The following is a 14,156-nucleotide window of genomic DNA, read 5'->3' as shown; positions in this document are numbered from 1 at the left end:
ATCATTTTTCAAACAACGATTCAAAAATTATATTTTTCTGATTGAATTAATATAATGAATTTTCAATAAGAAAATAATTTCTAATAAAACAGTTTAACTTTCAATAAATTAACTTAAATTTTTAATTCCAAGAAGGTTTTAATTTTCAATTAAAAATAGTTGAATTTATCCAAAACAGGTGTATTTTCAACATGATTTGAATTTTTAACCAAGAAAGATTTTTCATTCAAAAAAACAGGAACAAAAATTTTGAACGAACTGTTAAATTTTCGAGCAAAAAGATGAATTTTTATTTATCTTTATTCAAAAGAAAGAATTTTCAACCAAAAATAGATTAGTTAAGTTTTCAATTGAAAAAATTATTTTAAAAACAGCATGTTCAACAACATATTTTAATACAGTAATATAAAACTATTTTTACAAATAAAAAATAATTTTTATTCAATTTTATAATGCAATTGAAAAAAAAAATAAGTACGCTCGAAAAAATTCACTGACCTCTTCAGGTATTTTCAAGTATACAAAAATTCCCTGAAAATTCCAGGGTTTCTTGGTTTTCCAGTAGGATAGACAGTAGACACCCTGCCATAAATTGAATTTCGAAGGAAACTCATAGTAAACGTACTACTACTGTAAAGCGATTTTAATGCGTTTTTTCGGTATAATAGTGCATGTTATAAGCACTCCCTCATGCACAATAGAATTATAATTCGCATGGTGTGGCGAGAGTTTAGCGCTCGCAATTAATATTTATTCTCTTTTTTTTAACTTCTGGGTAAAACTTTTGGTTTGGTTTAATATATTGAATTATGTATTGTTTAGATGATAACGGATACTGGACTTATTTGGGCTCATTGACCACGCCGCCATGCAACGAAAGTGTAACATGGATTCTCTTCAAGAAGTACATAGAAGTTTCTCATCATCAATTGAACATATTCCGCAATCTGAGAAAATTTCCTCGTGGCGAGGAATGCCCTTGCCATGAGAATCATGGAGTGGTAAGTTTCCGAAAGATTTATTTCTTTAAAAGGTAGTTAACAAATTTTGTGAAAGACGAATTAAGAAAAATGTGAAGTTACATTACTTTTATATTTCAAACTTCACAATCTTTCCCCTGTTCGTACCTTGTCTGTTTTATCAAAGAAGGGTTCTTTTTCACCTGCTTTCCCAAAATTTGCCATTTTTCTTGTTGTTTCGTTGATCAATTTTTTCGTTTTCCCTGATCATTAAACATTCAAGTACCAGCATTGTAATCTTGTAATACTTTTAACGTAGAATCTTTAATAAGCGGAATAAAACAGTATTTCAGATACAAATTAAAAATTTTTTAATTTATTTTTTTTTTTTAACAAAAATATCTTCTGCTATAAAAGATGACTTTTTAACAAAATACTTACATTTTCAACAAAATAATTAGAATTGTAACATAGTATTTAAATTTCCGACCTAAAAAGACAAATTCCCAACAAAAAAGTGTCTCAGTTTATATTTTAGACCGTTAGTCTTTAATCAAATAAATACATTTTTAACAATGTAGTTTAAATTTACCCAAGCAGTTCAATTATTCATTAAAAAAGATTAATTTTTATGAAAATAGTTCAATTTTCAACCAAATAGATAAATTTTCAAATCAAAATATAAATCTTTGAAAAAATGATTTCTTAACAAACTGATTCAAACAAATCTTTGAAACAAGATAATTAATTACTCAAGCGAAGTAGAGTTTTCTTTAAAAAAATTAAATTTCTATTAAAAGAGATAAATTTTTAAATAAAAAAGCTAAATCTTCAACAGAAAAAGTCGTTGAATTTTCTGTTTAAGAAGATTTCAGTTGACTTTTCACATCAAAATATTAATTTATGATCAAGGAATAATTTTCTACGAAAGAAATTGAATTTTCAATCCAGAAAGACGAATTTTCAACCAAAAAGGATGACTTTTTAACAAAATTGTTGAATTATCTTCCAAATAGTAGCACTTTTATTAAAAAAAAGATTAAATGTCTTTCAAAACAATTTTATTTTTATTTACAAAAATAAATTTTCAAAAAGATAGTTGAATTTCCATCCAGAAAAGATTTTAGTTCTCTTTTCAACGAACAGTTGAATTTTTATCTAAGACAGATTTAATTTCTTCTAAAACAGATGAATAAAAAAATTTTTTTAAATAGTTAAATTTTCATGCAAAGACGATTCTAGTTCATTTTCCAATTCCAAAATAAAAATTGTAAATAATAAGTTCATTTTCTGCTAAGTTCTTCTACTTCTGCTCAGACAGTTGCATTTTTGTCCAAGAAAAATAAAAGTTTTACTGAAAAATGTGATTTTTTTAAATAAAAAAGATAAATTTTCAATAAAAGACTTGAATTTTCATCCAAAAAGATTTCAATTGATTTTTCAACACAAAAATATGAATTTTGAACAAAAAGTAAATTTTCTAGGAAATAGGTGAATTTTCAACAAAGCCGTTGCATTTTATCCAAGCAAGATGCAATATTTTTACTAAAAATATGAAATTTTTAAGCAAAAGGACCAATTTTCAGAAAAAAAGTTTTCATCCAGTTAAGATTTATTTGATTTATCAGCAACGAAATATGGATTTAAAACAAAAGCTTTATATTTCAATAAACCAGTTCAATTTTTAACCCAAAGCTATGATTTTTTTGATAAAACACTTGAATTTGCACCAAAAAAGGATGTCTTTTTTAAAAAATTGTTAAATTTGTAACCAAATAATAAAATTTAATTAAAAAGACTGGAGGAAATTTCAACGAACTGTTGAAAATTTGTATTTTCGGGTTGAAAATTTCTACTGTTATTTAGACAATTCTTTTTTTTTTGAACATTCAACAATTTTGTAGAAAATTAAACTGTTTTGTCAACAAATTAACTATTTACAAACAAAATTTTGTTAATTAAAATCTTAACTATTCTATTTCTGGTTAAAAATGTTTCATTTATAAGTTGAAAATTTAGCTATTTAGATATAAATTAACTTTTAAATATTTTTCTGTTGAAAATTCAAGTGTTTTGTAGAGAATTCGTCTTTTTATATTGAAAATTCAACAATATTGTAGAGAATTAAACCATTTGGTTAAAAATGTAACTATTTTGTTGACATTTCGTTTATGTATTGGTTAATAATTATTTTTTTTGGTCTGAAAAATTAACTGTTCTATTTTGGGTTGAAAATGTATCCTTTATAAATTAATTCAACTATTTGGCTAGAAAATTCGTCTATTTTTGATTGATTGAACATTTTTTTACTGTAAGTTAAACGATTCCATTTTTGGTTGAAAACTTGTCTTTTTTAGTTAAAAATTCAATTACTTGATTGAAAAATTCATCTTTTTGAGTAGAAACTTATTTTTCTTTTTTGAAAATTTATCTAATAGGTGTTCGAGGATTCACCTTTTTTTTAAATATTTTTTTTCATCAAGTTCAATTGATTGAACACTCACATTTTTCTTTAAGAATTAATTTTTGAAACTAAAAATTCACCTTTCCTTTTTTGATTAAAAACTCATATTTTTAGTTGAATATACAATTATTTGGTTGGAAATTCATGTATTCATGTATCGAAAATGCCATTCTTTTTTTAATAATGTCTAATTTTTGATTGAAAATTCATATTTTTGGTCGAGGATTTAAATATTTTGTTAAAAATTCTCTTTTTTGCATTCAACTGGTTAACATTTTATATCTTTTTTTTCTGAAGATTAGTTAACTTATGTAAATTAATGATTCCATTTTTTGTTGAAAGCTTCTCTATTTTGTTGAAAAATCGTCTTTTTGGGTAAAAAGTTAAATCTTATTGTGGTCTACTTTAGGTGGAGGATTCAACATTGTCATTAAATTTCGTGGTTTTTCGTTGAATTTAAATAGTTTAAAATTAATTTTGTTTGTTTGAAAAAGTAAGATTTTAAAGCGAAAATTTAACCATTATATTTTTGTTTGAAAATCTGTTTTTTTTTTAATTCATGTATCTTGTTGAAAGTTCGTATTTGGTAGAAAATTAATCTCCCTTGATAGAAATTTTATTTTCGTAGGTTAAACATTCAGATATTTGGTTATAAACTCAACTATTTTATTTAAAAATTAATTATTTTGTTTAAAATTCAACTGTTTTATTACTCATCTTTTTTTTGTCGAAAATTCAATTTTTTTGTTAAAAATTCGTCCTTTTGGATTGAGATTAAAAATTAATCTAAGGTCATCTTTCTTGGTTGAAAATGAACTTTTTTGTTGAAAATTAAAGTTTGTTTAAAAGTTAAAAAATTGGTTGAAATCAGCACTGTTTTTAGAAAATCTTTAGGGCTGTAATTTGGACTATTTTGTTGAAAATTAAATAAAAATAAATTAAAAATATTTCAACTTGAAATGTTCAGTGTTTTTTATTGAATTCAATTTGGTATATAATTTAATTTTATTAAAAATAATTTATTATCATATTGTCGTGAAGAATCACCCAATTTTCTCTATTTTGAGATAATTTTTGAGCTTTGAAGTTTGATAGTTTAATATTTTTAATTATTCATGATTTATTATCAAAGCTTATCATTGACCACACGTTAAAGTATTTTATGGACAGCTCCTAAAAGGTTCAAATTTAAAAACATTACATTATCGTGAAAAACTTGCCATGAAACATCATCTTTCTCACACGTTTATCATTTTTTGTGCTCCCATCAGTGATTTTACCTTCTGCTCCGATTTTAGAGTTTAGATAAACGCTGAATCGTACATGTTTTTATCTCAGTTACAAGGTCATAGACGAGAAGCCTTGAAATCGAACGAAAAAGAAACTCGTATTCTTTAAACTAGCTTATATCTACAAATTGTGATGATTTGTTTGGCTCTAGTATCTTTAGAACTGTCGCAGCTATGTATAGCCTGTAATAAAAGGTTCTTCAGTCTTTTAATAATAGAGAAGACGTAAAACTTTCAATGAGAATAATAAGAACAAAAGAATAAACTTGTCCAATTATTTGTTGCAGGTGATTAACAACTTCCGTCCGCCGCTCCCGCTTGGAAATCGTGTTTTGCGAGAATGCGGCAGCTTCTAATTTCACACGAGGAGATGCACAAAAAAAAGATGATTATGATCAAGTTGCAGATAAACTTGTTATACTTTACTTTGCCGGCCGTTTCGGGGGGTTTTAGGATAGGGGGAACGAAGTATGTCCATATAGCATTAATTTGTTTAAGCTCCTTAGCGCTTATATTTTGTAATGCGCGTTGTTTTCAACGTTACTGTGCCTTCAAATGTTTTATTCGTTTCTATAAAAGGGGTGATACATTCATTATTTATTTTTGAAGAATATTAATATCAACACTGGCTTGACAAAATTTAATTGCCTCATAAAGTAAAGGCATATAGGAATTTTGGGTATATTTGTATTTACTAGGTACCTTCATTAGGAAAATACGCACTTTGTCTATAGTAATAATCATGGTAAACATGTTTTTCTCAGGTGGAGGTTTAAAATCCATTACATTATAGAGTGTTTTAACTTCCTATTAGCATAAAGGCTTTTTTTTATCTACGGGGAATTTATTTGAATATATATGTGCCCCGGTGAAAAATTGTTTACAAATACAAAATTGTAGGGTCCTCTGTTCGCAAGATCTCGAACTGACTGAAACACTAATTCAGAGATAAGGAATGGTACCCTTTATTATTATTTAACAAAATTCCTTTGTAATATATTGCATTATTGAATTAGAAATCCGTATCGTGCCTAATAGAATTGAACTGAAATAGAACGAAACATAAATTAGTAGAGTATTTTGTTGCTTAGTGCTTCGATCTTTCCAAAAGGATTAAATCCGTTGGAAATGAAATTTTGCAGGTCCATTCAAATGTAAGCTTTTATAAGAAACTTTGTACTCTTAATCAGGCGTTTTTTATGCGTTTAAGATAAGACGCTTTGCGGAAAAATATGCTTAAAATGCAGCATAGTTGGAATTTGGTCAATCTAAAAATAAAAACTGTTGTACAGCCGAATGCGTGTGTGACGCGTGAATAAATTGTGTGGTGGCACTCAGTATTTTTCGAACTGCAATGTAGTTGAGCTTTATTTGCACGTTTAAGCACAAAAAATATGGTCACATTGACATCCTTCGATGTTTAGTTTAAAGATCTGTGTATTTGTGATGTTGGCAAAGATTTCAATATGTGAATTCAGTTTAAGGCTAAATGTGACATACAATAAAGATATATCTATATACATGCATTTATGTCTCCTAAATTCGAAAATTAAGCTTTTATACTTTTCAGCTAAAATGTTCCATCCTAGAATCCTTTTGATTGGATAATTTAGTAATTTTCCGAAAAACTTAATTTTTTTAATTACCTGACCTTTCCCCGAACATTGACATTGAAAGATCAAACAATTTAATCTTTTAACATTTTTACCTAGAATATTTTAGAAACAGATTAATATAATTTCATATTAAAATTATTTTTTTTTATTTCAACACAAGAAGATTAAACTTCAAACAAAAAAAGTTGCAAACAAATAATTAAATTTTTTTGGAAGACTATAATTTAAAAAAAAAAAAAAAGTGTTTTTACTCCAAAAAGACGAATGTCCAACAAAACAGTTGAAATTTCTACAAAAAAATATGACTTTTTAACGAAGTATTTGAATTTTCAACAAATTAATTAAATTTTCAACACAAGAGTTATTTTTCAATCAATAAAGAGTTGAATTTTCAATTTAAAAAATAACTTCCAAAATAAAAAAATACGTCATCCAAAGAAGATGAAAATTTCAACAAAATAATTAAATTCTCAATAAAATGGTTGATTTTTTAACCAAATTTTGGAATTATCAACTCACAAAGGTGAGTTTTCAATCAAATTTTTAAAGAAAAGGGTTTAACTTCAAAAAAAGTTGAAAACAAATAATTTAATTTGTTAGAAGACCAGAATTTAAAAAAAAAAGTATTTTTAATTAAAAAAAAAACGAATATTCAACAAAACATTTGAAATTTCAACAAAGTATTTGCATTTTCAACAAAATAATTAAATTTTCAACATAAGAGTTACTTTTCAGTCAATAAATAGTTGAATTTTCACTTTAAAAAATAACTTCAAAAATAAAATAATATTTCATCCAAAGAAGATGAATTTTGAAATTTCGACAAAACAATATGACTTTTAAACCAAATAGTTCAATTTTCAACAAAATAATTAAATTCTCAACAAAATAGTTGAACTTTTAACGAAATTTTGGAATTCTCACGTCACAAAGATGAGTTTTCAACCAAATTAAAAAAAAAACGGTTAAACTTCAAACAAAAAAAGTTCAAAACAAATAATTTAATTTTTTAGGAGAATAGAATTTAAAAAAAAAATGTTTTTAATCCAGAAAGACGAATTTTCAACAAAAAATATTACATTTTAACGTAGTACTCGAATTTTCAACATAAGAGTTACTTTTAAGTCAATAAATAGTTGAATTTTCAATTTAAAAAATAACTTCAAAAATAAAAAAATATTTCATCCAAAGAAAATGAATTCTCAATAAATCAGTTTAATTATTGAAAAAATATGACTTTTTGACCAAATAGTTCAATTTTCAAGAAATTAGTTGAACAAAAAAAAGTGGCAAAGAAATGATTTAATTTTTTAGAAGACTAGAATTTAAAAAAAAATTACTTTTAAGTTAATAAATAGTTAAATTTTCAATCTAAAAAATAATTAAAAATATTTAAAAAATATTTCATCGAAAGAAGATGAATTTTCAATAAATCAGTTGAATTATCGATAAAAAATATGACTTTTTAACCAAATAGTTCAATTTTCAAGAAATTAGTTGAACTTTTGACGGAACTTTTCAATTCTTACTTCACAAAGATGATTTTTCAACCGAATTTAAAAAAAGGTTGAACTTCAAACAAAAAAAGTTAAAAACATATAATTTAATTTTTTACAAGACTAGAATTAAAAAAAAAAGTGTTCTTAATCCAAAAAGAAAAATTCTCAACAAAACAGTGGAAATTTCGACAAAAAAGATGACTTTTTAACAAAATACTTGAATTTACAACAAATTAATCAAATTTTCAACAGTAAGAATTAATTTTCAGTCAATGAATAGTTGTATTTTCAATACAAAAATGAACTTTTAACCAAATATTATTACTCAATTATTAACCTAACAGCATTTAAAACCAAATAGAGTTTAACTTATTATTTCATTAAATAGTTAAATTTTTGAGTCAATCAGACGAATTTTGTAGAAGACCGCTAAATTTTTCACCCAAAAAGTTACATATTCAACAAAAAACGTAATAGTTGATATTTTAGCAAACAAAAATGAATTTTCAACTAAATAGATCAATTTTCAACTTAAAAAAGATGAATTCTCGAACAAAAATATAATATAATAAAATATAAATTGTTAGCAAAAAATAAGAAAGCTGAATTTTTAGTAAAAAAAATAATAATTTTCATCAAAGAAAAAAAATGTTCAAAAAATGACATTTTTCAATAAAGAAAAGTTGATCTGTTAACCAAAAACAGTCGAATTTTCAATAAAATTAATGAAATTTTCAACCAAAAATAAATTAGATAATATTTCAACTAAAAAAAAATGAATTTTTAACAAAATAGGTCAATTTTCTACTAAAAATTTGAACTTTCAACACAAAAATTGAATTTTCAACAGGATAGTTGAATTTTTAACAAAATAGTTAAATTTGCAACTAAACATCTAATTTTTAACAAAAAATTAGAAGTCGCATTTTTCAATCAAGAAAAGAAGCTCATCCAAATCTTTGAATGGTAAACAATGAACTTTTAGTAAAACATTTCAGTCTTTAACTCGAAAATATTGAATTTTCAACAAAAAAGTTGAATTTTCAAACAAAGAGATCAATCTGCAGTAAATAAATATATTATTAACAAATGAGTTCAACTTTTACCCAAGTAGTTGAATTTTTAATTTAAAACAATCATACTCAACACATCAGTTAAATTTTCAATCAGATGAATTTTTAACTGGAATAGTTGAATTATTATTAAATCGTTTCAATTTTTCAATTTAAAAATTAATTTAAAAAAAAAACAAATTTTCAACAATAAATGCATTTTCAAATAATAATGTAATAGTAGATATCTAAAACAACAAACTTATTTAATGTTAAATCTAGAACAGCTGAATTAAACCAAAAAGAACAATATTCAATAAAATAGTTACATTCTTGATCAAAACAATCAAAATCAACCCAAAATTCCGTAATTATTCCCTACAATTTTTTATGTAATACCCTTTAGCAGTTGTTTAAATTGCTTTATAAAAATACCCTGATTTTTGCGAGATTTTGTTCAAAATCCCAGACTTTTACCTGAGTAATCAAATTACCTTTCTCCCTAAATAACGGATTTTAAAATAGTTTTAAGAAAAAATATACTACATTTAAGAAAAGTTAAATCATTTTTGTTCCCAAAACAATTAGGATTCAAGCTATTTTAAATTATGAAATCAAAATGCTGGAAATTTGATGATAAGGCTTTTGTATCTTGTAATAAAATCATTTTTACAGATAAAAAAATATTTTTAATATAAAATCATCATATTCATTGTTTTAAGTACCTATAGGTTATTGATACAACTTCACAGAAATATTCAAATACTTATGAATATTTATTTTTAATTTTTTTATAAATTGTTAATGTAAATTGTTGTCTTTAGTTTAATGCTTTTTATTTTCCTGCAGACAAAATTTGATAGAATAAACTATTAAGTTTCATTTTTTAATGGAAAAATATTAAATACTATTTTAAAGAAAATTAAAAAGAATAAAAGTCAAAATAAAAAATCCGATTGAAAGTAGATTTCAGTGAGTTAAAATCTCTGTTTATACGACGTTTTTTTAAGCCGATGCTTCAATTATTTAAATAGTTAAAAGTGAAAGGATAAGAAAAAACATTTGTACACAAAATTTTATTACCTTACCATTTTTCTATAATCGCGTAACGAAAACTTGATCATTATTATTGAATGGAGAATTCCGTTAGCCAGAATTCAGTCATTACATAATTATTTTGAGGCTGCAATATGAGTGATCTATACAAAAATGAGAACATGAAAAGTATCTTACATTCATCTTATAAGTTACTACATAAGATATAGGAATATGGGCCTATTGAAGTCATTCATTCAACTTTCGTCCAATGGTTCGCCCAACAAGTTCTTTATAGGTTCACATATGTTTTGAGTAGTTTCAGTTTTACTCGGGGCATCTTGAATTCCTGAATTTTCATCTTCATCGTCTGATGACTCTCGCTCTAGTTTGGCTCCCTCTTCATGATACCTCTTTGTTGCTTCTTCAAGAAACTCTTTCTCCACTCCTTCAAGGATATCCTTGTGTACACCCTGCGCATAAAACATTCAGTGTAAAATATTTTCAACTAGTTTCAAAAAAAGAGGACACACTTATCATACATTAGAAAGTCGATAAGGGTAAAGTTCACAAAAGAGAGTGATTCTGGTTAACGGCTACAATTTAAACTGCATTAGTTCAAATTGCAGTAATTTAAACTACAACACTTTAAATTGCAGTACTTCAAACTGAAGCATTTTTAACTGCATAATTTTAAACTTCAGCATTTCTAACTACTGCACTTTGAACTGCAGAACTTCAAGTTGCAGAGCTTCAAACTGCTGCCCTTGAAACAGAAGCACTTTAAACTTCTGTACTTTTAACTGCAGCACTTCAAACTGCTGAAATTTATACTGAAGCACTTCGAACTGCAAAACGTTTAACTGCAACATTTTAAACTGCAGCTAATCAAATTGCTACACTTATAACTGCAACTTTAAACTGATGTAGTACTTCAAACTGCAGCCCATTTTCAGTATTGTACTTTTAACTGTAGCACTTCAACCTGCTGTACTTTTAAACTGCTGCGCTTGCAACTAAAGCACTTTAAACCGGTGCAATTTATAACTGCAGCACATCAAACTGCAGAACTTCAAATTACAGCCCTTTTCAACTGATGCAGTTTTAAACTGCAGTACTTTAAACAGCAGCACTTCAAATTGCTGCACTTTAAACTGCAGTTTTTTAAACTGAACCCCACTTTTCAAACTCCTGCACTTAAAAATTTCTGCACTTTAAACTGCAGACTATTTCAACTGCTGCACTTTTAACTGTAGCAGTTCAAACTCCTGCAATTTTAACTACATTGTTTCAAACTACACTACTTCAAACTGCAGCCCACTTTAACTGATACACTTCTAACTGCTGCACTTTTAACTGCAGCAGTTCAAACTGCTGCAATTTTAACTACAGAGTTTCAAACAACAGTACTTCAAACTGCAGCTCACTTTAACTGCTACACTTCTAACTGCTGAAATTTAAACTGAAGTACTTCTAACTGCTGAAATTTAAACTGAAGCACTTCAAATTGCAGCACTTTACAACTGCTGCAATTATAAACTCCAGTAATTCAAAAATCAGTACTTTAAATTGCAGCTTTTTAAACTGCATTACTTTAAACTGTAGCCAACTTTAATTGCTTCACTTTAAACTCTATCATTTCAAATTGCTACACTTTAAACTGCGGTCTATTTCCACGGCTGCACTTTTAACTGCACTTTTAACTCGTGTGGGGTTGCTGGTCCTTCATCGAGCGCCTCCCCGAGTTGCGGATAGGGGAACGCCTCCCAGATATGGGTGGTACCGGGGAAATCAAATACCCGGGGTGGACAAAAACCAGATTGGGGAAGGAAACCTGAATTATAAACATAATATGAGTAATTATTTAAAAAACGAAATACCCCAAGAGAGCTCCAATCTCTCTATTGGTTCCGATCAGGTGAAAGCCCCAGTGTCCAATACATTTCGCACGGATTTGGGGGGGGGGGGCAAAAAGAACACCAATCGGCAGACAGTGGATACTAGCTCTGCCAAAGAGGAGGAAGATGCTATGGGTAATCAAATGCAGGAAAGTGATGTGACAGCTGGTGAAAATCTTACGCTACAGTACTTGTTGAACAAGCTTATTCTAGTTCTTAAAAAAATGAACGAGCATGCCGATGAAAGGAAGAATCTTGACAAACGAATTAAGGATGGCCTGGAACAAACTGGATACATTCTAGAGGGTCTCAAAGAGATTCTGTAGAAATCACGTTTGGCTACAATACAAGCAGCCAAGCACACCGGGAAGCAGGTCAACACAACTAAAGACCAACGCAGTAAGAAGAGGTTAGCAGAAAGCACACCTAGTCCTGGTGGAACGTCGCAAAGCTCAATCGCTCGGCAGTTCTTGAAACGCTGGCTAGAGCGGGTGACCTCACTGGGGAGGCTTTGTGCCCCAAAAACGCAACAAGGCAAACAGATGAAGGTATGGTCGAAGGGACTGTGTGCCTCATCAAAAAGCACTATCGAAGGCCATAAAAATCAGCAAGAGGCAAGGATGAACTTCGCTTCTGGAAAAAGTAGACAAGGATGTTTGGAGTTGCGAATACAATATTGTCCTGAACATCCGGAAAGAGTTTGCGCCTCGATGTTGGTAGTGGAAGCTGATGTCCAACTGTTTACCAACGACGAATTGCACATCGCTGTCTCTTCCTTGGGCAATCAAAAGGCCCCGGGTCCAAATGGGATTCCTGTCGAAATAATTAAGCTAGTTGCGAGCGAATACCCATTAGTTTTACTTAATATGTTTAATGTATGCCTAGTGGCTGGCATCTTTGCAAAAATATGGAAGATGCAGAAGTTGGTTCTGCTGGACAAGGGCAAGGGCCCTCCCATCACTCCCTCGTCATTCAGACCACTATGCATGCTGGACAATGCAGGAAAAATCTTCGAGAAACTTCTACGGGCTCGTCTACGGAATGCCATAGAAAATTCAAGTGGACTGTCTGAGAATCAACATGGGTTCCACACAAAGCACTCTACAATTGGCGCTATTAGAGAAGTCATAACAATGACTCAAAGGGCTTGGCAGGGTAATCATAGAACTAGGAGCTGCTGTGTACTGGTCACCCTCGATGTGAAGAACGTCTTCAACTCAGCCAGGTGGGCTGACATCCTGGATGCACTTGAGCATGGATACAGGGTGCCGGCGTATCTACGAAGGGTGATCAGTGATTACCTTGACGACATGATGCTGTTGTACGAGATCACAGAGGGCCAGCAGAGTCGGAAGGTCACTGCAGGTGGGGCACAGGGGTCTGCACTTGGACCTGATTTATGGAACATTGTTTATAACGGTGTGCTGAAAATCGTTCTACTTGAGTGGGTCAAACTGATCGGCTTTGCAGACGACCTTGCGGCCATGATATTGGCAAGGAATACAGAGCAAGCTCAAATAAGACTAGCCTATGTTACAGGTCTTGTCAACGATTTGCTGGAAGAAAATGGTCTTTCATTAGCTGCCAGTAAAACGGAAGTTATGGTCCTGACGAGACAGAGACATTATTGGGATTTAGTGAGGTTTGAGATAGCAGGAGAAACTGTTGTGGCTGCGCCAGCGGCCCGTTCTCTAGGAGTGCATGTCGACAAGAAACTCAAGCACTGGCCACATATCTCGAAAGCAGCTAACAAAGCTAGCGCAATGGTAGCGAAGCTCTCCAAGGCTAATGTCTAACATCACTTTTAAAGTTCGACTTTTCAAACTGGTGCGCTTTCAACTGCACCATTCGAGACTGCAGTACTTTTAACTGCAGAAATACAAAATGTAGTATATCAAACTGATGCACTTCAAATTGATGCACTTTTAACCGTAACACTTCATATTGGTGGACTTTTAACTGCTGCACATCAAACAGAAGCACCTCAAATTGCAGAAATTCTAACTGCAGCATTTTAAATTACAGCAATTTAAACTGCAGCACTTCAAACTGTTGCACTTTTCAACTCTAGTATTTTAAACTTCAGTCAATCAAATTGCAGTTCTTTAAAATGCTGTAATTTTAACTGCATTACTTTAAAATGATGCACTTTTAACAGCAGCACTTCAAATAGCTGCACTTTATACTGCAGCGTTCCAAACTGCAGAACTTCAAACTGAAGATATTTAAACTGCAGAAAATCAAACTCCATAAATTCAAACTGTTACACTAGTTGCATCAGCAAGAAATTTAAGAAAATAGTAGCATTAGTGTAACTTTGAAAAAAATAGTTGCATTGTTTAAC

The 14,156-nt window shown here is 29.1% G+C and overlaps 2 protein-coding genes across 6 annotated transcripts in view; one reads left to right on the top strand and one right to left on the bottom strand.

Moving 5' to 3' along the window:
• Nucleotides 1-6,238, top strand: part of LOC117179376 (carbonic anhydrase 2) — an 86,661-nt gene extending 80,423 nt beyond the window's left edge. For all 3 annotated transcript variants that reach the window (XM_033371096.1, XM_033371097.1, XM_033371098.1), the window contains 2 exons: nt 823-1,001; nt 5,000-6,238. In XM_033371096.1, the coding sequence (XP_033226987.1) occupies nt 823-1,001; nt 5,000-5,068 (248 nt within the window). In that variant the 3' untranslated portion in view covers nt 5,069-6,238. The remainder of the gene's footprint in view (nt 1-822; nt 1,002-4,999) is intronic.
• A 3,702-nt stretch (nt 6,239-9,940) lies between these two features.
• Nucleotides 9,941-14,156, bottom strand: part of LOC117180912 (RNA helicase aquarius) — a 100,061-nt gene continuing 95,845 nt past the window's right edge. For all 3 annotated transcript variants that reach the window (XM_033373528.1, XM_033373530.1, XM_033373529.1), the window contains one exon: nt 9,941-10,387. In XM_033373528.1, the coding sequence (XP_033229419.1) occupies nt 10,172-10,387 (216 nt within the window). In that variant the 3' untranslated portion in view covers nt 9,941-10,171. The remainder of the gene's footprint in view (nt 10,388-14,156) is intronic.

This window comes from Belonocnema kinseyi, chromosome 9 (genome assembly GCF_010883055.1).
Source record: "Belonocnema kinseyi isolate 2016_QV_RU_SX_M_011 chromosome 9, B_treatae_v1, whole genome shotgun sequence".
Taxonomy (NCBI): Eukaryota; Metazoa; Arthropoda; class Insecta; order Hymenoptera; family Cynipidae; genus Belonocnema; species Belonocnema kinseyi.
This window is presented reverse-complemented; position numbering and strand designations above follow the sequence as displayed.